The 22,639-nt window shown below is 29.7% G+C and overlaps 1 protein-coding gene across 1 annotated transcript in view; it reads right to left on the bottom strand.

The window, feature by feature from the left end:
- The window catches only part of LOC108690634 (neuronal acetylcholine receptor subunit alpha-7-like), a 225,584-nt gene that overhangs the window by 38,874 nt on the left and 164,071 nt on the right, over window positions 1-22,639 (bottom strand). Inside the window, exon 4 of the mRNA XM_018198022.1 lies at window positions 7,295-7,404. Within this exon, the coding sequence (XP_018053511.1) occupies window positions 7,295-7,404 (110 nt within the window). The remainder of the gene's footprint in view (window positions 1-7,294; window positions 7,405-22,639) is intronic.

Raw genomic sequence — 22,639 nt, 5'->3', positions numbered from 1 at the left:
AATATTTATGTTAAGGCGACATATGTTGAGAATTCTCTATTTTTGTAACTATTGTAGAATCTCTCTCTCTCTCTCTCTCTCTCTCTCTCTCTCTCTCTCTCGCTCTCGCTTTCTCTCTCTAAATCCAATAAATTTAAAATTTCCAAAAAAGATCTCTAACTCTAAAGTTGGCAAAAAAAAAATTTTGTTCAATTTTTAGATTAAAATCGAATAAATTTTGCATCTCTGTAAGTAAAATCAATTTATCGTACTTTAAAAAATTTTTGTTCTGTTTATTAATTCAAATTGTACGTAGTACTCCTGTAATCTGGATTGTAGGAGAAAGTTAATTTTTTTATTGTAAAACGTGTGAAATATTTATACCGACATGGCAGCTTTTCGGAGCTAACCGCGCGTTACAGTGGAAATTCTCTTGTATCGCCAACGTAGTGTTGGGAATACTGCGTTTATTTAAAAATGCCGACTAACAAAATATTGTTTGTAAGAGAAACTCGATTTTCAAGCGTTTTTTTAGTGCAACTCAACTTTACACAATGTATAAACCAATACACTTTCATTCATGGCATTTATGCGCCAGTGAAATTCGCGCTTATCCATGGAATTAACTTATCGCCATAGAATTTCTTGTAATTTACTGTTTCATGTATATTTTTTTAGTGTACCTACAGATTATCATGAGATTGCAACTCTGTTACTACACTTGCAAGTTATTATTTCTTCCTATTTTCCAACTTTATCACGATTTATTCATTATGTTATACCAGTGTGTTACTGGTGTATAATTGATTGTTTTATCTTACTTACATTTTTACTTTCTATGATTCATATCATTGTATATTTGATTTTTTTTGATATATCTATATGCAATGATATTTATCACTGATTTGATCAAAAATTTAAAAATATTAAAATTTAAAATATTAAAAATATTAAAAGAAATCCGCCTATCTCTCAGTATTTGTAGAAAATTGTCATAATTTATAACTTATTATTAAAAAAATATTTGTTATATTACTTTCAACATAATAAAATCTAAGCATAGCAACAAATCTGCAACACCAAATATCATGTCGTCGAATGAATCCGTTTTTGACATTTCGACAGACATTCTCGAAGAATAACGCGCGCATTTATCACTATTGATATGCGACGGAGCGATCTGTTATATTTTTCTACATAAAACTTTGCCTTGTTTGTTGAAAATTCGTTGGTTCGTTGTTTTCGCCATTCGTGGCAATTTTCCGAGAAAAAAGAAACTATCAACTGCGCGGACTCTCGCTTGTTCGTTGGCATGCCTGGGCCATTCGCCGCAAAATGAATTTTCACTCCTATCGCTCACTGTTGACGAGTAGTCCATGAAAAATGGCAAAGTTGACGGATTGACGCGGAAGAAGCGTAATAACGTAGTAACGTTTACTATCCTCCTTAGCATGATTCTTAAGATTTAAAGAAATGATAAAAAGCACAAGCAGATTTTTTTGTTTTAAGCATTATTTAACAATATTAAAATGTTGTTTAAAAATTAGAGCTATGCATTGCAACGTTGCGTAGATAAAAAAAGTATTTTTTAAATAAGTGAAAGAAGCTTTAAGTTGAAAAATTCAATGATTACTTTATTTTATTTTTGTAATTTAGCGTAATAATTCTTTTTTGCAATAAAATAAAGTATCATTATTCCATAAAATAGGGAATTTGTTATTATTAACATTACTTCCTGATCAATTTTAATTATTTTAGTTATTATATAATTTAAACTTTACAAGTTCCTGTAATATTTATTATGTAATAAACTCACTTATTTCATTTTGTAATTTAGAATAGTAAATTTCTTTGTGTTAAAATAAAGTACAAATATTTTTAAACTGTTATTATTAGGTACAATTATTTTTTAAAATGTTATTATCAATGTTATTTATGTTATTACTGATCAATTTGATTCATCGCATCCAGTTCGTGTAAATAAATTTGAATAAACTCACAATCAGTTAAAATTTCTATCTTAAAACAATTATCGTTAATTATTTCATGAACGATATTTAATTAAAGGTTAACATATGACATGTAATGATTGGGATCATCATTAATAACAAGCTAAACAAAATGTAGAATCGGAAGAGCGAAATGGCACATAAGCGCTCTAATGAATAATCGAAGCATGGAACGTGAGCTGAATGTGGGAAAATATGAATGCGGACAGTTTTTGATACACCTCCTATGGGATATACTGGGTGTCTTGTCACAAAACATTGAAAAGTATTATATTAATTTTTAATGTTCTACTATCGTGTGAGGATGTTTATAAGTATTAAGTTCAAGTACAAGTTCTCTTGGGTTGCTTCATCTTTCAGTATCGCTTAGCTCAGTAGAAAATATATATAAAAGTTACACAATTTTAGAATAATTCGAACAAAGTATATTATATGTAATAATAGATAAACGGATTTAGCTACTGCTAGAATAATGCTTATTAGATTTTCTGTAATGTAACTATGATAATATAATTACACGGGAAGAATTTTCTCTTAAAATTGACAGAAAATATGATAATCATGGAATAATTATATTTCGAAGAATTTTATGTAAATTTCTCCCATTCACTAATAAAACTGCAATAAAATATATAAAATAAGTTTGATAGTTTTCCTAATCTGAAGTGCATGATAAAATTTAATATACATATTATACTGTGCAACAACTATTTTCAAAATTTAAGTAAATTTTAAGAGAAAAATTTTTCCCGGTCTATCTTTTAATAACAGATTCTAAAATCATGTGAATTCATTTAATATGCCGAAGAGAAAAGATACTTTTATCGTTGAATTCGTCTTATTCATACTATTAATTCGACAAAAACGAAAGCTGAACAATCAGAGTCGCAAATCGCCTAACGAAGTTCTTGCACGGTAACCGCCCCCAGAGATCGGTCCATTAAACGTTTCACTTCGCCGGCAAGTTCGTCGGCTATTCGTTTCTGCTAATGCATCGCAAGGCGAAGTTTTAATTCGACAAATACGACGACGATGCAGCGGACACCCGATGCATTACCTACTTAAAGACAATGGCGTGGCCGCAAGCGTTTTCCGACAATGTATTACCGTCAGACGGAGATACTTTCCCTGATTCTCTTTAAATAGTGGCGGTAGCTTTGTTTTTAATGCGCGTGACCCAGTTGGCCAGACGTTCCACTTTACCCGTTGCACGTTGCACCTATTTCCGATAGCTTAAAACGAATTTAGTGGATTCGTGATGATCATCCCAAATAAATCATTCGAAACGATGAGACAAACTGGTTCTTCTGGCATTATTTATGGATATATTGGATAATAAATCATAGCGTTTACAGTTAGTGATATTATATGTAACTGTAAATTAATAACAAAAACGCAAAAAAATATATCGAATACTCTGTTCGAGTTAGCATTCAATTAGAACTTTTGCGCAAATCATTCTTTGAACTTGCCGTACTTTTAGAGACTTGAAATGCGACGACTCTGTCAGTAAAGTCTATTTACTAATTAGCAACGTCTCAGTCACGCTCGAAATACGACGACAAGTTTGCATCGTGCGAAACGCCGTATGGTAATGCGAGCGTCTTTTAACAGCTCGATGTTACTTCAAGTCGTTAACTATTTTACTACATGTTGTAAATGAGATTCGCTTTTCGACTACATCGATATTGCGTCGTCATGAAAAATGCACGAAGCGTTTCACTATGTCTCTCTTCCATCGCTTTTCCAGTCGCTGTTGAGTTCCCGCTTTTCAGTCAGACCGTACAAATATACGAACCAGGGCGTAATCGCTTGCTCCTTTATAAGACTCACAGATATTGGAAATCAAACTGAGAAAAACGGCGATTGGCTTGGAACATCCTATGTACAGAATATGCGCGATAAAAATCATCTCAGCAACGTACACGTGGAGACTTGCACGGAGCTGGATGAAAAGTGGAGCACGAGAAAATTGCGCCGTGACGAAGCGACAAAGCAGTTAAGTGATCGATCAGTCCTTAGGTGTGCATCATCTTTGCTACTGACCCTCCGTGAAGTCCCCTCTTCCTGGCTGCGTTATATTATATATTGCGTGGTCTGTACCATTATAATAACGTTGGATGCATCGCATAAAGGCATCGTCTACGCGATGGAAAGCGATTATGAGCGGGTGCATGCCCGACAAAACACACTTGCGACGAGTATATAAAAAGAGTTCTCATATATATGTACATGCGACGTCTGCTCTAACCGAAGGTACATCGCGGCGTATCTCGCGTCAAACTTGTATGGTTTTGGCGAATTAGGTTACCACAAATAAATAACAAAACTTTTAACGCTTCAGATTTAGTTTTAAACAAATTTTCACGGAAGCGAGATTACGGCTATAATTAACTAAAATAACTGCAACTAAAAATTATGAAAAATAGTTATGGTCAGTTGAAAAGAAACTTTTTATTAGAGCAAAGTTTACAAAGCTTAGTTTACAAAATTAAACAATTATGAATATTTTTAAAAAATTTTACGTAATTTGAAAAAAGATGTAATTTCTAGAATTCTGTAGAACTTTTTTTCTGTGTAAATTATAAATATTTACTTCAATAACTCTTTTCTTCTCCCCTGTTTAAAGCTTGTACAATCAAAGAGTTTAACGATCAAAAAAATGTATACAATGTCGAGCTGTTTGCAATTTATATTCCGTATAAATTAAGTATTTGTTAATTTGTTAACTTCCTTGTCCAAAGCGTAACAATCAGAGAGTTTAATGAACAAAAAATGTGAACAATGTCGAGCCATTTGCAATTTAAACGTGCAAAATTCTATTTACAGTCAAGTATAAATAAAATGATTATATTTTATACTTCCTGCGTTCTCTATTTGTTGAATGAAATTTTTTTAATGAAAATTTACTTTATTTGTCAGTGAGCGCAAAGAGCGAAAATTAAATAGGAAATTCTCACCCCGCGAGTAAATAATTCACGAAACGAGCAAATTCGTATTGTGAGGAAACGCGTCGAGGCTCGCTCTAAAATAATTCAACGATGTTTTATCGATCAATTTGCGATTCACTTCAAGCGTAAACAGTCTTTGTAACTGACCCGATGACCTGCGATACATAATATGATCGCACATTGACGCTGGTGCAATACATATACGCAACTATGTGAGAGATGTTGCACGGTGCGTTTATGAACTTTCTCACGCATGCACGCACACTATGCACGCCGTTCTCATGACTAGATTGCATACAAAATAATGAAAAATGATTATAGCGATAATGACGTTGCTAACCTGTAATCAACCTTTCATGCTCAATTAACTAGCGTATGACATGTTTTGATACGTTAATTGAAAAATATATACAGGACAGCCTAACAGGAACTAAAAAAAGAACATTTTCAAATATGTAAATAATATCTATTTAAGTATAATAATTATCTATATTACGTGTTAATGTTATTAAATAGATAGTGATTTAAATAGATAGTATTTGAAAAGAGTTATTCAAGATGGAAAATAATAATAATGAAGCTTTTTGGTTCTCTTTCATTTTCTAAAACAATTGCCTTGTTATTTTAAATTAAGTATTGCGGTGAGTTGAAAGCCCAAATTTTTAAGCAAATTACCATAGATTAATTAATTGATTAACTGATGACGCATCGCGGTCATATATTATTACTCCGCGCCTCGATCCCGCAGTTTAGCGTTATATTATGTGGTTACAACCGTGCAAGGGCAACTATGTGAAACACGCTTGCATAATCGATACGTGCGATTTCGGCATATTAATAGCGTAAGCATGTACATGGAATTTACACGAACAATGGCTCACACCGACAATGTGCTTTATTAAAAGTAGAAGAGTCCGTAAAAAATACATAAAACATGTCATTATTGCCATTATAGGATTGATGGTATTTCAATATTCCTAAATGATATCGATAAAATTATTACTGTAATCTTTATCAATGTAAAATAATCTAAATTATCAAATTACATTTACATACGAATCTAATTTTTTTAACTTGATATTTTATTGTCACTTATTTTTTCATCTATATTCTATTTTTTTTACTTTCATAATTTTATTATATACTGAATTATCGTTAATTAAAAACAAAAGCAATTAAAATATATTTATATATGTATAATACATTTATAGATCTTTTCCTTCGATATCTTTCGTTTTTTTATAATTTTTTTTGTATGATATAATATCTCTTGCATATTGTGCATTATAATAAATACATAATTCTTATTGTACATTAAATATTATAATAATTATAAAACATAAATTATAAATAATAAATATGTATATTTAAATAAATGTTTTAATTGCATTATTAAAAAATTATTTCCGGTATTTTCTGTTTTGAAAAAACATTAATTACATTGAATATTTTATATGTTTACGTTCTCGTGATTTCGTCAATTAAAAAAATATGCGAGTTGAGTGAGTTGATTCTCGTTTTAAACTGCATTCAGTAAACGCCAATATGCAAGATAAATGTTAAATTTATCAGAACGTTTCAGGGTTTTACTATACATTCAGAGAGAACATGTTTTTTTTGGTTTAGTTTGGTTTAAAATATCACGATGTTAAATGGATGATGATTGAAGTCAATCTGTATTTTTATAGCTTAAATGTCATTGTAGAAACTAATGTATAGCTGTAAGATAGCAGATTTATTACGATTAGTGACGCTTTTTAATTTATAAGCAGCATTTGTTGCAGCTAATCAAGAAAATTTCTTTGTTACGCAATTTTTTGTTGGTGAAAGCAAAAGTGACTTAAACGTCAGATATCATAAATATAAATCATATATCATAAATGTATAAAATACAGTTGAAAATTACAATAAGTTATTATAATTTATTAGAAATATTGTTAATTTAGCTTTGCATAATGTTTCCTTCAGAATTGAAAACAGATGATGATTTTTTTTTTTTTTTAATACATAGACGTCATAAACTATGTTTCAAAATTCACTGCCAGCTGGAAATCTATAGTGCACGTAACTTACATAAACTATAAATTTTCAGCGCTGGCAGTAAATTTTGGAACACAGCCACAGAATATGTATGAATTCCTGATACATTTCCGATTTCTGAGTTTAGCAAATACATAAACTATTACTTAATATTAAAATAATTTTGAAATGCGAAAAAAATTAATTCGTATAAAATCTTATTTTAAAAGTATATCATTCTTTAAAAATATATTTGCTACATGATGCGGTAGAATATGAAAAATGTAAATGTATACGTAGGAAATTTTAATAAACATAATGTAATTTTACATTTACCTGTTATACATAAGAACGTCGGGTTTCCATAACCGACTCGGCGGTATTCTGAGGTCTCGTACACCTCCATAGTCCGAAACGTTCCATCTCATGTTTACATCGTTCCATTCCTGTAATTAAATGAAAATTATGCAAAATCACATAAAGAGAGTTACAAGAAATTTCTTTGTCCGTGTTCTTATCACAACAGTATTTAAAATGACGAATACCGCACTTTATTTAAAAAGTTTTAGTCTAAATAATGCAAACTGGAAACGCGCTTTATAAAATGTAAAATTGAAAATTTTACATTCAGCTGCCTTCATAACTGTTTTATTTGGAAAAACTTCTTTCATAATTGCAATTTAATAAGTGAATTGACTAAAGAAGAGATAATTTCTCTTTAAGGTAAATCGAACATTTTACTTAGTTACTGAAAAGAACACGAATGTCGACACATATATATTTAAAAATCATGCTTGAATCAATCGAGAGAATCACTGCATTCTCTCTAAAACGATGTTGACACTATTGATTTTTCAAACATTAAGTGCCGACCTTCGCTTTTCGTGCAAATATTTTAGATTACATCGTATATGTCAAGTAAACACTACAGCATTTCAATTTAATTCTCGTCTAGAAAATTTACGAATGTGTTATTTCGCCAGACGAGTTTCGTCCTTTTGCTCCTACAAAGTGCACCTTTGGAAAGTCACATTACAAACGTGCTCGCACTAGCAAAAATTCAATAAATTATTTTTAATATTTTTTGCTGTGTGTTTGTTGGATTTCTTTGATTCTTGCTACAATTTTAAAATAAGTTTTTAAAACTAAGTTTTTAACTTTTGTATGGGAGAAAAATAACGTACTATTAAAAGACGTTTCCAATAAGTCTTTTAATGGAAAAGTCTGAAAGTAGTAATAATAATTTTTGAAAAATTTTAATTCTGAAGCAATCTACATACAGTTTTAATTTATCACAGTATATACTTTTGAAATTACATGAACAGTAATTGTTCTATTATAACAGACAACGCATTTAGTTGGACACACCGAATATGATGGCGCTACGTCTGCTAATACTCTTCCCGTAGTTTGAGGAATATTTTCCAAACTTTCCTTGTGAGTTTGCGTGACCGAAGCGATTTAAGAGCTTCGAAGTATTCGTGCATCTCACTTTGAATCTGTAGTCTTCCCTTTCTTTGGTGAAGCGGAAATGAAAAAGACAGGATCGATCCGACTAACGTGGCCGTAATAGATCGTTCCGTGTTATTTTTGACCGTACTCTTTCAAGAAGATTGTTCCAGTCACGAGATAAAGTCGAAGAATTAGAAGAAGAACGTGACAGTGTATATTAATGACGTTTTAATATACATCAATTAAAATGATCTATTTCTTTCTTATCGATTTTCAAACTACGCTTCACTCGTATTTTTCTTCCTCTTATTTCATTAGACTTTTCATTATATCACGTCAATTCATAAGATATAGTGACAACTTATTTTATTCGTATCTAAGCTTTTATATTTGGACATCATTGTGATGGCAAGTATATCGCACGAATGAAACAAATTCGTAGGTTGACCTAATAATTATAGTAAATGAGGCAGAAATACAACTATACCAAGAAAAATAGAGGAAAAGGTTTTCCAAGATTTCCCAGAAGGTTTGCCAATAAAATGATGGGAAGTCTCGTTTTGATACCCTCAAAGTCTGGTATGCAGCAAGCTCGAATGATTTGGTTGCCTGTCAGCCGTCACACTCGTGTCGATTAGTCACTGACCTCGATTGATTAGCTGCTGATGGAGTGCAAAGCCAGATAATTAATAACGGCACGTGGTTCAGCACGGCGGTTTGCGGACTTGCATAAATCATTATTATAATTGTTTTGCGAGTAAAAAGATGCTGCTAATTACCGCGTTAATTCAATTCCTGATAGAAAAGTCTATTAAACTCCTTTTATTTATGTAAACAGTTTCTTAGATGTAAATAATTAAAAAGAGGAGTAAATAGCCATGTAGCGAAAGTCATTTATTAAAACTTATTCACAAATTTTACCCTCTCCTTTCCTATATCTTAATATAAATAAAATTGTATGTCAAGAATGTTATAGTCAATGTTGGCTTCAGAAAATAGATGTCTGTTCTGATTAACATAACGATTATATATTAACGACTTCAAAAATTGCTAATAGCAACAAGTTAGAATAAATAAAAAAATTTTTTTGTAAGCACAAAAGTGTTAATTAAAATACTAATTTATTGATAAATACCAATTTATTATGATTTGGAAATTTTGTTTCTATATAGCAATTCAGAATAAAAGAAGGTTCAAATAACTTATAATAATTAACGATCAAATTTCAAGATTCAATTCTGTTAAAAAAAAAAATATTTTATAATACAGACTTACATATTCGCATTTGATTTTTATCTCTGATTTAATTTATTTATTTGTAATTACTAAACTTTAAATATCGACGTTAAAATTTATAATTCGTTTTTATATTGACAATTAACAATCTCTAAGAGATATTGACACTGAATTTTATAATTGACATCAGATTAAATTTTTACATATTGAAGATGGCTAAATCTTGGCCGAAACATCTATGATCTTTTTCTTTTGTTAACGAAATAAATTTTAAATGAATAAACTTTCGCTATATAGATCCTTTGTGTGGTATTTACTCTTTTTTTTATTGTTTATATTTGTAATGTTAGGATTATTAAATTTCTTAGATGTATTTAAATGCTTCAATGTCTAACTGATAAGAAAATTATAACAAATAGCATAAAAATATAATGGTGTCGAGTATTTTTTATTTATTATTATATATTAGTTATTAGCTTGTATAAAAAAATAATTGAAATAAATTAAACATATTTACTATAAACATCTTTAAATATTTCAATGAGAAAATTATTTAGTGTTTTAAACTTTTATTTATTTTGCTCAAAGATATTTAAAATTGTAAATCTTATCTAACGGAAATTCGCATATTCATCCAAATTGTTTATATATTATTGTCTTGTTTTCTTGTCTTCATGTACTTTTATTTTTCACAAGAAAAAACTAATTGAATCATCGAGCGCAGCGATTGAAGGTAAATCCTGCTTTTAAGAAAGCATCTTGTTGACCATAAGATAAAGCTATTTCGTGTTTTTCCGAACAATTCGACTCTACGTTTTGCACGCGATATTGTTTCTCATCATCTCGTTTTATGAAAAGCGTTAGTGCCAGCAACGATGCTTCTATAGACATCTTCTATAGACGAAACAAATACCGACAATCTCGTTTCGCACTTGGCGAACCGCCCTCGAAGAATGCGGCCTGAAGATACAGGAGTCGACGAGCCGGATGCCATATTTCTTTACTAAATATAGGATAAAAGTCGGGATCGGAACAGAACAAAATTCTGTTGTGAAGTGTCTGTATGATTTCTCGAGTCACGCAAATTCCGAGCGAAGCGGTTTTTGAGATAAATGTCATTTACAATTCGCGCCTTTTGAAATGCGACCTATTTTCTGAGATGGTATTTCTACGAAAAAGAGAATTTTGATGTATTTTGTCCGGATAAAAGTACGCATGGAAATATCGCTATTTCACGTATTATATCATTATTATTCCTTGTATCGTATCTTGGTATTTTATTATTATTCCATATATGTATTATTATTGTTGTTTATATATTATATTTTTGTTAATTCCAATTTTTCTTAATTGTTACATAATTTTGGAACAAATAAGATTTATGCAATAATTCTTTTCTAGTCGTAATTTAGAAGAAACAGTCTTTTATAGCTGAGCTATTAAATCGCCAAGCTATTAAATCACGCATTAAAAACACAAGTAGTCCGATTAAAATCGGATAAAATAATCCAAAGATAATGAAAGAGGAACGAAACAGGAAGCCAGAATCTCTAATAACATTGCAAGCATCAAAGTGTTCTTTATACTTTGCTTATACTATTACATACTCGCGAATAGAAGAAAAAACAAGATATAAAGTAGATATAAAATAGATAGATATAATTATGTACATGTATATGTTAGAAAGTCAAGTAATAAGATAATTATAATATTCTATGTTAAATATATTTAAATATAAAGGAACAGCAATATTGAAGTACATCATTAGTAAATTTAAAAATATTTCAATTTTTTCGATTAAAAAACTTTTATTCAAAGCTTTCTTATGAAATAAGGCTCCATATTTTTAATATAGAGACGCTCGTCAAACGCAACGTATAATTTTTAATTTATCACATCAAAGATTTATTCCTAAGTAAGAATTATGTAACATTATCAGATTTACATCTAATATGATAACTAATATGATAACTAATCTATATTTATATATTTTTAATATATATTTATATATTTAGTTAAAAAAGAAAGTATCTTTGCGAGATATAAATTTATATTCATTAAAATCAAAGCGGGGAATATATTCGTCAAGCATGCGTTTCTCGATAATTATACATCGACGTAGGCGAAAAGTGAACTCTCGTGTAGTTCAGTGATTTGCATAGCTAATCCGGTCTTAGTTAGCATAGTTTCGTAGAACGTGGCCTAATATTCCTGTGCATACTATATAATTCTCGTTGCTGCGATATTCATAAACCTGAAATATATCTATCATATTATCTTTGGCATTCTTGTAACGTGACTTAAGAATCGATTATTTATTTTCTCATTATGAAACTTTATTAGAATTTGTTAGAATTAATATTGTAGATCTCTTCCGTTTCAAATATATAATAAATTTAAAACAATATTTTATAATATTACTTTTTCCATTAAAAAACATTATTATATTTTGTAACAATACAGATAACATTTCTTAAAATTTTGTGATAATTTACGAGGGAATCGTCGAAATTAACCTTCATTGATTTTGATGGGCTTTGAACATTGGTTGTAAAGCATAAAAAAGTATTAGTCCTATATTTTTGTATCTATCTATATTTTTTTAATTTCAAAATTTAACCAAAACAATTCTTGGAGGTATTTGAAAAATTTGAGATTTTCAAAAAACATAAATACACCATTATTAAGAGTATAAAATAGAGTATAAAACTTTTGTATAAAACATTTTTTTCAAATACCTCCATAGTTTCGGAGATATTTGTTGAAAATAAAAAAATACATTTTTTTTTCGAGGGATTGTTTCAAAACCTCTAAATCTTGAAATAAGCAGATTTAAAACAGATATGAATAATATTTTTTTAATGCTCTACAACATATTCTAAACCCATTAAAATCAGTGAAAGCAATTCCGACGATTCTTTTGTTAGTACATTTACTATTTATTGTTTTAAACGAATAATTTAACTATTAATATTATGAAAGAAAATGATAATAAAATATTTCCATAAAAATACAGATCGCACTTTACTCGCTTTATGATATGTAAGTGCCTATAATTTATACTTTATAGGCTTTACTCATCAGATAAAAAAATATACCTTTCCGTAAATTATAGCATATCGGAATGGCTTTTTTTATTCCTATCGAAATAACACATAAACACATTTTATTTTAAGAAAAATACTTTTATAAGTCTACATCCATTAAGTCTAAAGTTGCTCGAGACTTATATCGAGAACATTCTAGCGCGGATGGTGTTGTAAAAATCAAGAATAAAATAATGGGGTCAGCCTTTCTATAATGATAATTACGTCTGAAAGAATGCTGGCACCCGCAGAACGAAACATAGCGAGAAACATTATCGCGTGCAACATTTCACTGGAGGATCGAGACAAATGAGAAAGCTTAATCGAATCGCCAGCCAATTGCGAATTCTTTCTTCCAGGAATCCACGCTTTTTTCCCATCTGAACGGTTTCAACGACACGAAAACTAGAGCGGGGACGAAACATTCTCGTGGCGGAGACTCCCCGGAGATTTAATCACACCTTCGTATTTTAAACTCGCGAATTAGGAATTCGAGTAATTTCGATTACCATCGCGGATTCGCGGAATCCCGATCGCCATTTTATCACATAAAACCGAGAAGTACATGGAGGACAGCTACGTTCGTCATGGGGAGACCGATCTATGGCTACGTCATCGGCGATCCCTTTTATCGCTTTTCCCTCGACGAAATTGTCAATTAAAGTAACGAACGACCAAGAAAGTAACGAATTTTAAAAAACAAGATCACATAACGTGATCCTCGTAATCCTCACGGATTAAGGTCAAGATTGAAGAAAAAAATAGAAGTGAAATGTTCTCTCTCTCTCCCTTTTTTTCTCATCAGCTATATATGATATCCCAGAATTGATGAACAAAATTCCCTTAATATTGGGTTTACAATAGAAGTTGTAGATGGTCATGGGATCTTAAGTTGTCGAAAATTAGCCAATCATACACTCAAAAAAAATATTCTGCCATTTAGCAGTTCCGTGTTAAAAAGGATTTTCCATTTATACATGACCACACCTCAAGAGAATACTCTAATAAAGGAATTTTTTTTTTTATATAATCATAAAATACTGGATTTAAGATTGCAATCCTCTCAATATTAGAATATGTCTTACATATACTGACATGCACGGATACTGTAAATGATAAACTTCTTAATAATAAATAAGCGTGCCGTTAGTATTTTGTATTTCCTCTTATTTCAAAAGGCTATTTGAGTTATTATAATAGAATTTTTTATAGAGGAATTTATTTTTGATCATAGCTCATATGTCCTCATTTTTATAGATAAATACGTGTTATAAATACACGCACGTCTGATTAATGTAAGATTAATGTAAGATTTTTTGCTTAAAGGAAATACTAAGAAAAATTCCCCGTTATCGACAGAATATTTTTTTGGATATAGTTGATTATTCGCCTTCGACTGTGATTACTCAATTTCCTACTACTTAAAATACTCCCACGACCGTCTACGATTTCTATTGCAGATCTCGTATAAAAGGAAACTGATTGCAAATTCCATAAATATGTCGCTGCTGTATTTAGCTCTCTTTAGGAAGAATGTTAAACAAAGTTGCTGTTTCTTTTTAATTTACGATTTCTTAAATCTGACGTTAAAATTTGTTATTAATTTATATCACTAGAATTTAATTTTTTTTTTTTTTGTAAATTCCTTTCACTGGCATTTTGCTTGAAAATTATTAGAACTTTGTTATTTTTTTACATGTAAATTTTACAAACGATATATAACAAGTATACTTACAAATAAGGATATTTTAAACCAATTCAGAAATACCTTATAAAATTTTAATAAAGAAATTATTAAATAAAGCATTATAAAACACACATTAAACACATTAAACATTTTATTAGAATACATTTCACTATGATACAAAATAGATACAATATTTGGCATTACTTAACCTCATTGAAATTTCAGATATTATTCATATATTATTCGGAAAATATAACAATAATACTTGAGATCGCGATCGTTCTAGTTTATTTCACAAGATGTTAATGCAATTAATGACCGCATTGCTATGCGGTTAAATTCCGGACTGGAACCTCTTAAAGTGTCTACGTGCGTTGCAAACCAAACTATGACGATCTATTTTAGCTCTATCAGCACGTATTTATGTTAGAGAAGTGATCGAGAAGATAACGAAATGATTTTGTGATAAAAGATATGAAATTAGTATAAAATAATACCTACGTAGATACGATAGTACTAGATAAAATAGACAAATAAAATAAATATTATAAAATAATTACGTGCTTTTTATACTTTATTATTTATCGCTACTGCGTAAGAGAGAAAAATAAATTAATATTATAAATTGAGAATTAATATTCGATAGTAAAAAAATCTGATGCTTTTTATTATATCATATATAAAATTTTGGAGTATGTATATGCGCACATATATGCATTACTTTGGCTAGAATTTTCATTAAATTGTCCAAATGGTCATGGAATTCAGTTTAACAAAACTAGCGTCCTATTCAAGTACTTCGCTTTGTAATGTTCTTAAGACAAATTGTGAGTTTAGCAAAACTAAAAGTAGATTTTCGTTTTCTTTACGAAGGATGCAATTACGACGTCTTTCGAATCTTATACAAAAGATGAACAGCCAAAGATAATGAAAGGGTACACTACGTCACGAAATAACATTATCGGGATGTGTGAAATTCACTGTGGAGAACGTGAGTTCGTACGGTGACATTTTTATTAAAAAGACTACAATGAGTTTTCCTTGCGCTGTAACAGACCGCGTTCTAGTAACGAAAAAGATAAAAAGTACTCCGAAAAGTTGCATACTGCTTCTACAGCAGTAGTAGCAGCAGTAGTAGTAGTAGTACTAATAGTAACAGTAGTAGTAACAGTAGTAGTTTGAGAAAGCTTTTTGAATAAATGTGACGCCGGCATATCCTTTACGAAAGTTCCATTTCAGTTCTCTTTGTACCTCAATTTGTTTGTCTAACACTCAACTGTACACCTTATGTACATTAAGTCAAGAATATCGAAAACAGAGAACATCTTTGATTTTACTTTCTTTTTAATACAATTCTAAATACATGGAAATAAAATATAAAAAACATACATAAAATTTCTGTTATAGACATACATGTGTGTGTGTGTGTGTGTGTGTGTGCGTGCGTGCGTGTGTGTGTGCGTGCGTGCGTGTGTGTGTGTGTGTGTGTGCGTGTGTGTGCGTGCGTGCGTGCGTGCGTGTGTGTGTGTGCGCGCGTGCGTGCGTGCGTGCGTGCGTGCGTGTGTGTGTGTGTGTGTGTGTGTGTGTACAAACTTAATACAATAAAATCATATTTTTTATCTTTGATTATACTTAAATAACTTGATGCTTCTGATCATAATTATATCTGATAGCGAAGGGATTAGGAACAAGAAGAAAAAATCAAGAGATTCTGTCATCTTTCTATTCCGCCATCAGATGGTAATCGCGACCAACGACAATTTACCGCGGTAAAATCATTTTGGCACGTGTTATCCCTGGAGAAACAGAGACTCTTTTATTCAATGCCCTTACCTATCCATCGAGATTCCCCTTTGGACGAGGATTTAATTTAACGAGAAGCTGAAATTCAAGCCACGCTTGACAAACGAAGCGCCAAGTTCGCTCTTCCCTCGAACGTAATTTTGTAGGGTAAAACAGTTCGGCTATCATTACCTCTTTAATGTTACTTTAATTTTCTCTTTAGAAATGTATATAAAAAGAGAAAGAGAGAGAGAGAGAGAGAGAGAGAGAGAGAGAGAGAGAGAGAATAAAAAATATACTTTATACTTCGAAATGTAGAAACTTTACCCGCAATATTGTGTAAGAATAGAATATGACACATATTTTTAGAATATGTTATAATAAATGAACAAGTTGAAATTAATACGTACATTTGTTTAACGCGGTAAATAATTAAAAATATTAAATAATTAAATATTACACAGACAAAAATTATTTTTCTTAAGATTATTAATTATGAAATTTAAAATATATGGCTCTATTATTACAAAATAATAATAGAGTTATATACTTTAAAATTATTAACTAAATTATAAAATTTGTACTAATATTTTCTTATACCTAGCTGCATATTTTAATATCTTTAATATCTTTAATAAAATATAATGTTATATAATATTTAATAATTTCTTAGAATTGTAAATGTGATTACAGAGAATAGATAAAATATAATATTTATATATATTTCATTATAAAAGAATGATAAAGAGAAGCAGATAAAAATTACTTACAGTTGAAGTGTTATATATATATATGGATAAATCAACACAATATTATATAAAATAAAAAGCATGTAAAGCATCTTTATTATCCATTATTGTAATAAAATGACATTAATGTTCCTTGTTTATTATACCTCATCAAAATTGCCACTAATAACAATATAGTCGCGGTAATATTTCATCTAGCATTAATAAAACATTACATTATAAGAGCCGCGAAGTTTCATTAGCGTCACTAATTAATTATGCGAAGAAATTGTTAGTCAACGATTATTTACGTTCAAGAAACATGCGGTCTAATCGCTCGTTTATTTCTTTTTATGGCTTGACCGTTTTTAATTGGCGTCGTTATTAACGCGGAGTCAATTATTTCTATAATTCAGGTAGGTTAAAGAGTTACAGATAATTAAGAGGAATCGAGGCTCTATTTTAATACGCGGAACGCCACGCGCTGTGCATCTGCCTTTCATTGCTACTTAATTAAACTCCCGTAGCGGAATATGAGAAAGTCGCTTCATTGTTGTTAGGTATGAAGAACGAAGGAGGATAAAAACGGAGAAGTAAAACTGCGACGAAAAGACGAAATAGCAAGACAAAGGTAATATAAAACAAAAAAAAAAGCGAAAAAAGCGATAATATAAATTATGATTCTGCAAGCCTCATATTGCGAAGATTAACTCTTATGCATGCGAGTTTCTTCCCGGTATGCAATCCTCTTTTTACACTTAATCCTTTTCGTCATTGTTCTACCCCCCGAGATTCTCAACGTTAGCGAACTTATCGCATTTGCGAATTATACGTTCACAACTTTCTTTCTCTTTCCTTTTCTTTTTCCCTCATTTTCTTTCTTTCTTCCACTTATTCCCGCTCTCTGCGGTTAAATTAGACCAACAAACAGAAAAGTGTATTTACGAACGTAACATGCAGGGCTCGAGAAGGCTACGCTTCCATAGCACTACCTTAATCACGTTCACGGCGCACGTATCGTATATTTACCCTGATGGTAAATACGCCATTTTGCCTTAGCGCATAACGTATATAGATGCACGAAGCGTACATGGTGTACCATTAATCGCGATCAACACGAATGGAACTAGGTCGGCCAAAGTTTCGCATTATCCGCAGGATTTTCGCCCAGGGTCTCTCTTATAATGGTTCTCCATAACATCCGTCTCATCTGATCTTTTTATATTTCCAAACATAAAACACAATTCATTCATATAAAAACAGGTTTAATAACTTGATCCGTATAATAACAGAAGAATAATAATTGTTGAAGAGGCTTTACTGTGAGAACTTTCTCAAGATGTTATTTTTCATCATAAATTAATTAGAGTCTGATCAAAATTTTTACCGAAATTGAAAACAAATATTCATTACGTATCAATTTCGACTGAAATTATATAACTCTTCTTCATAAATATTTTAATAAAATAATAAAAATTTTAATAAAATAATTCGTTAAAAGACTCAGAGCACAAGCAAGATGTTCTTCGCGTTATTATAAATTGACGTTATTGAATTAACAAAATATTATATTTAACTAATCAAAATACATACGTTTCGACCTTACACATCATTTTCAATGTTAAAACTATCATCTATATTAAAACAATGAAATACTAAAAATTCCATAAAAGTCTAGCGCATACAATATAAAAACCTCAATTCTGAAGCAACAACGTGTGCAATCCGAAAATCTTGATATGACCACAAGAAGTTACAGGATTTTTTCTTACACATTGTCCATGTTGTCATTTCAAAAATGAATATCATCTTATTATACAGTATCAGTTAGCAATGATAATTTGCCATAGTGTACGATTATTGGATCTCTTCTTAAAAGCTTACAGATACAACTTGTCCATAAAATCGTGATGTATTACTATTGTAAAGTAATAATTCAAAAAACTATTAAGAATTTATGCAAATTAAAATGTCGCAAGACTTGTATTAATACTTGTATTACTACCAACGAAGATGATTAGAAATATAGCGCACAATAGTATGTACAAAAAGCAGTATTAAGATCAGAACTCAAAAGGTATAAAATAAAAAATGATATAAAATGTCATGTTCTTCCGTACTTCTTGACAACTTATTTTAAACTGATACAGACACATATAACGAAAAAATCGTCAATTATGAGTAGTGAGAAAATTCGAAGGAGAGAGAAAAGATAACGGGAAATATTCAGGAAGGGAAAAATGCCTGTATAACGGGAGAGTATATTTCTGATAAAGATTCTGTCACTTTGTAAATTAATTCCATTCTTTTGTCTCTTTATAAAAATTATCTCGGAAGTCAGTCTTTTGTTATAAGATCCAATCAAAATTGAGGTCCGATGATTAGATATAACACTTGTGATGAGCCTGATTTTTTATTAAATAATGAGTGCTCTGCGATTCTAGTTTTTAATTGCCTTTTTGTCTGGCCAATGTATGATGCATCACAATCAATACATGAGATATATAGACAACATCATGATGTGCTGCTGTCTCAAGAGTATCTTTTCCAGTTGTGATGTATTTTTTCAGAGTATTCGGAATCATAAATACAGGCTTTAAATTGACACTTCTGGTTATGTTGGAAAAAGATTCCGAGATAGTCCTTACGAAAGGTACAGCACTTATTATAATCTCTAGTTTGAATTCTGGTGTTCCTATTATAAGAATGGAACTTAATTCTCATTTGAATTGAAGAGAATATAAAACGAAGGGAATATCCGTTTCTCAACAAAACTTGTATCATATAAGTAATATTCTTACAATGGAATGTCGAGTGAGATAAAAGGAAAATTTTGTCAAACTAAAAATACACTTCTTTTATGACAGCTAAGATGTTGCGAGGAAATTAAGATATCTTTTAGAAAATATAGAGTTTTTATAGATGTCAAATGTAATTCCATGCTGACCGTACCTTTTGAAAGGACCATCTCAGAATCTTTTTTCAACCTAACCAGAAGTGTCAGTTTAAAGCATTTCTCCTTCCTGAAGGTTTCCCTTCATCTTTTCCATCTCCTTCGAATATTCTCACCACCCAATTGACGATTTTTTTCGTTACGTGTATCAGTTTATCTGTATCAGTTTAAAATAAGTTGTCAAGAAGCACGGAAGAACATGATACATTTTATACTTTTTGAATTCTGGTCTTAATACTGCTTTTTGTACATACTATTATGCGCTATAATTCTGATCATCTTCGTTGATAGTAATACAGGTATTAATATTATATTATATTATATTATATTAATATTAATACAAATCTTGCGACATTTTAATTTGCGTAAATTCGTAATTATTTGAATTATTATTTTAAATAGCAATACATCACGATTTTATGGACAAGTTGTATCTGTAAGCGTTTAAGAAGAGATCCAATAACCGTACACCAAGGCAAATTATCATTGCTAACTGATACTATAATAAGAGGATATTCTTTCCTAAAATGACAACATGGACAGGTGTAAGACAAGATCTTTTAACTTCTTGCGGTCCTATCAAGATTTTCTGATTGCACACGTTGTTGCTTCAGAAGATTACTTGAGATTTTTATATTATTTATATTATGCGCTAGATTTTTCTGGAATTTTTAATATTTCATTGTTTTAATGTAGACGATAATTTTAACATTGAAAATAATCTGATGTAAGGTCGAAACGTCTGTATTTAGTTAAATATAATGTTTTGCAATTTATAATAATAGCGAAGAATATCTTACTTGTGCTCTGACCCTTTAATGTATTATTTTGATTTGTTTAATTGAGCATTGAATTATTTTTTATTTAATTTTATTATGTGTAATTATTAGTTCAATTAAATTATGATGTTTATGAAGAAAAAATATACTTATTATATTCTTTAGCCAAAATTGACACACAACCAAAATTTTAGTTTTCGATTTCAGTCACAATTTAATTATTGTGATATTTATGAAGAAAAAATATATGGGCATGTCTATACATATAGCCTTTATAAAATTCCTATTTTTTTTTAATTTTGGTTTTGGTTTTGATTGAATTAACTGTAGCTGAGTGTTTCAATTCAATTTCGACAGAAGTTTGATCGGATTCTATAAATTATGTGTGATATCTTGTTATATAGAAGGAAGAATGGAAGAACTACGAAACATCTACTGAACAATTAAATAAAGCCAACGATTATTCATTGATTAATATACGCAAAGAACGATTTTGCTAAAAGTTATTAATTATCTAAAAATTTAGATAGATACAGCTGTGAAAATAAATTTTGTTGGACTATCAAAATAACTATAAAATGCTCGAGCTGATTGCTAAAATGTTATAAAACTTTTTGCAGCATTGCTCATTACATGCTTGAATTTCCTATACCTAACTTTTTTATATTTCTAACAAAATTATTTTCTGATTTGTATTTACTTAAATTTTTATAGACAGTCGTCGACAGTCAAAATCGTTCTTTATTTGTAAAAATTTTTATTTAAAATATACTTCAATTATTTGTTAGTTTTAAATTATAATGCAATTAACATTCAAATATTAGCAATATACACTATAATTTTAAATAAAAAACGAAACTTTTGCATACGCAATTAGTTACCATGCAGGACAATATTAAATTAAATTCGTCTTTTGCTTAAAATTATACATAGTTTATATTATATTAGTTAATATTATATTATAATATAATATTATATTATATTATAATATAAATTCATTATTATAGTTTAAAAAGCCGATATTTGAATAAAGATTTTTATAATTAATAAATAATCATCGGCCTTTTTCATTAAGTGTAATTCGTAATTCTTCTATTCTCCTATACATAAAAATCATTAAAAATGATATATATTTTAAACGGTGAATTTTTTTATGTGTATAATATGACACTAAGCGTATACATATATATCGAATGCAAGAATGGTTATTCTAATAACATTATTCTAATATATTGTAATAGTATGGTACGTGTTTTCCCCATTCTCTCCATAAATAATTAAATTATATAAAGTATTTCCGGCAAATACGCCGTGTTGGGATTCACGCCGCAGAAATCAGAAAAAATAGAAGGAATGAGGGTAATTTTCCCGCACTCTATTCTGTAACATTAGTATATTTATCTTTATGTTAGTATAATTTCAGTTTCTTACTGTTAATATTAATGAAATTATTGTAAGTTGAATGGATTTATCATTGTGTTAAGTAGCATTATCATAAATTACAAATTACATAAAATGATTACTGTAGGACGTGCAAAAAACTTAGCGTGATTATTTCACGTAGTATACATAAGTATAGAAAAATAAATAAAGCATGTTGTATAACAAAATACAAGTACCTTGCTTTTGTATTCTTTGTTTAATTTGTTGTATATCCTTCTATTTGGGATATATGGCATTTTTAACAGACGGGATTTATATCCAAAGCATACAAAGTGCGCAGATTGAATTCAGTGCGTTAAATACAATAAACGCATTACATGAAATATGTACCTCATGTCATAACACTTGTAATACCTCTGAGAAAATTGTAATTATTATTTATTACTTCATATATATATATATATTTATTATTTTTATTCTTTAATAAAATTTTATAAACGCATTTTATAAATTATTGTGTCATTTTACGTTTTCTTTATATGCATTATTTGTAAATTTTTTATGAGTCATACATACCTCTCTCCCTTGATGAGTA

The sequence above is a fragment of the Atta colombica genome, unplaced genomic scaffold (assembly GCF_001594045.1).
Source record: "Atta colombica isolate Treedump-2 unplaced genomic scaffold, Acol1.0 scaffold34, whole genome shotgun sequence".
Lineage (NCBI taxonomy): Eukaryota > Metazoa > Arthropoda > Insecta > Hymenoptera > Formicidae > Atta > Atta colombica.
The sequence above is the reverse complement of the archived record's forward strand: the minus strand, read 5'-3'. Positions and strand labels throughout refer to the sequence as shown.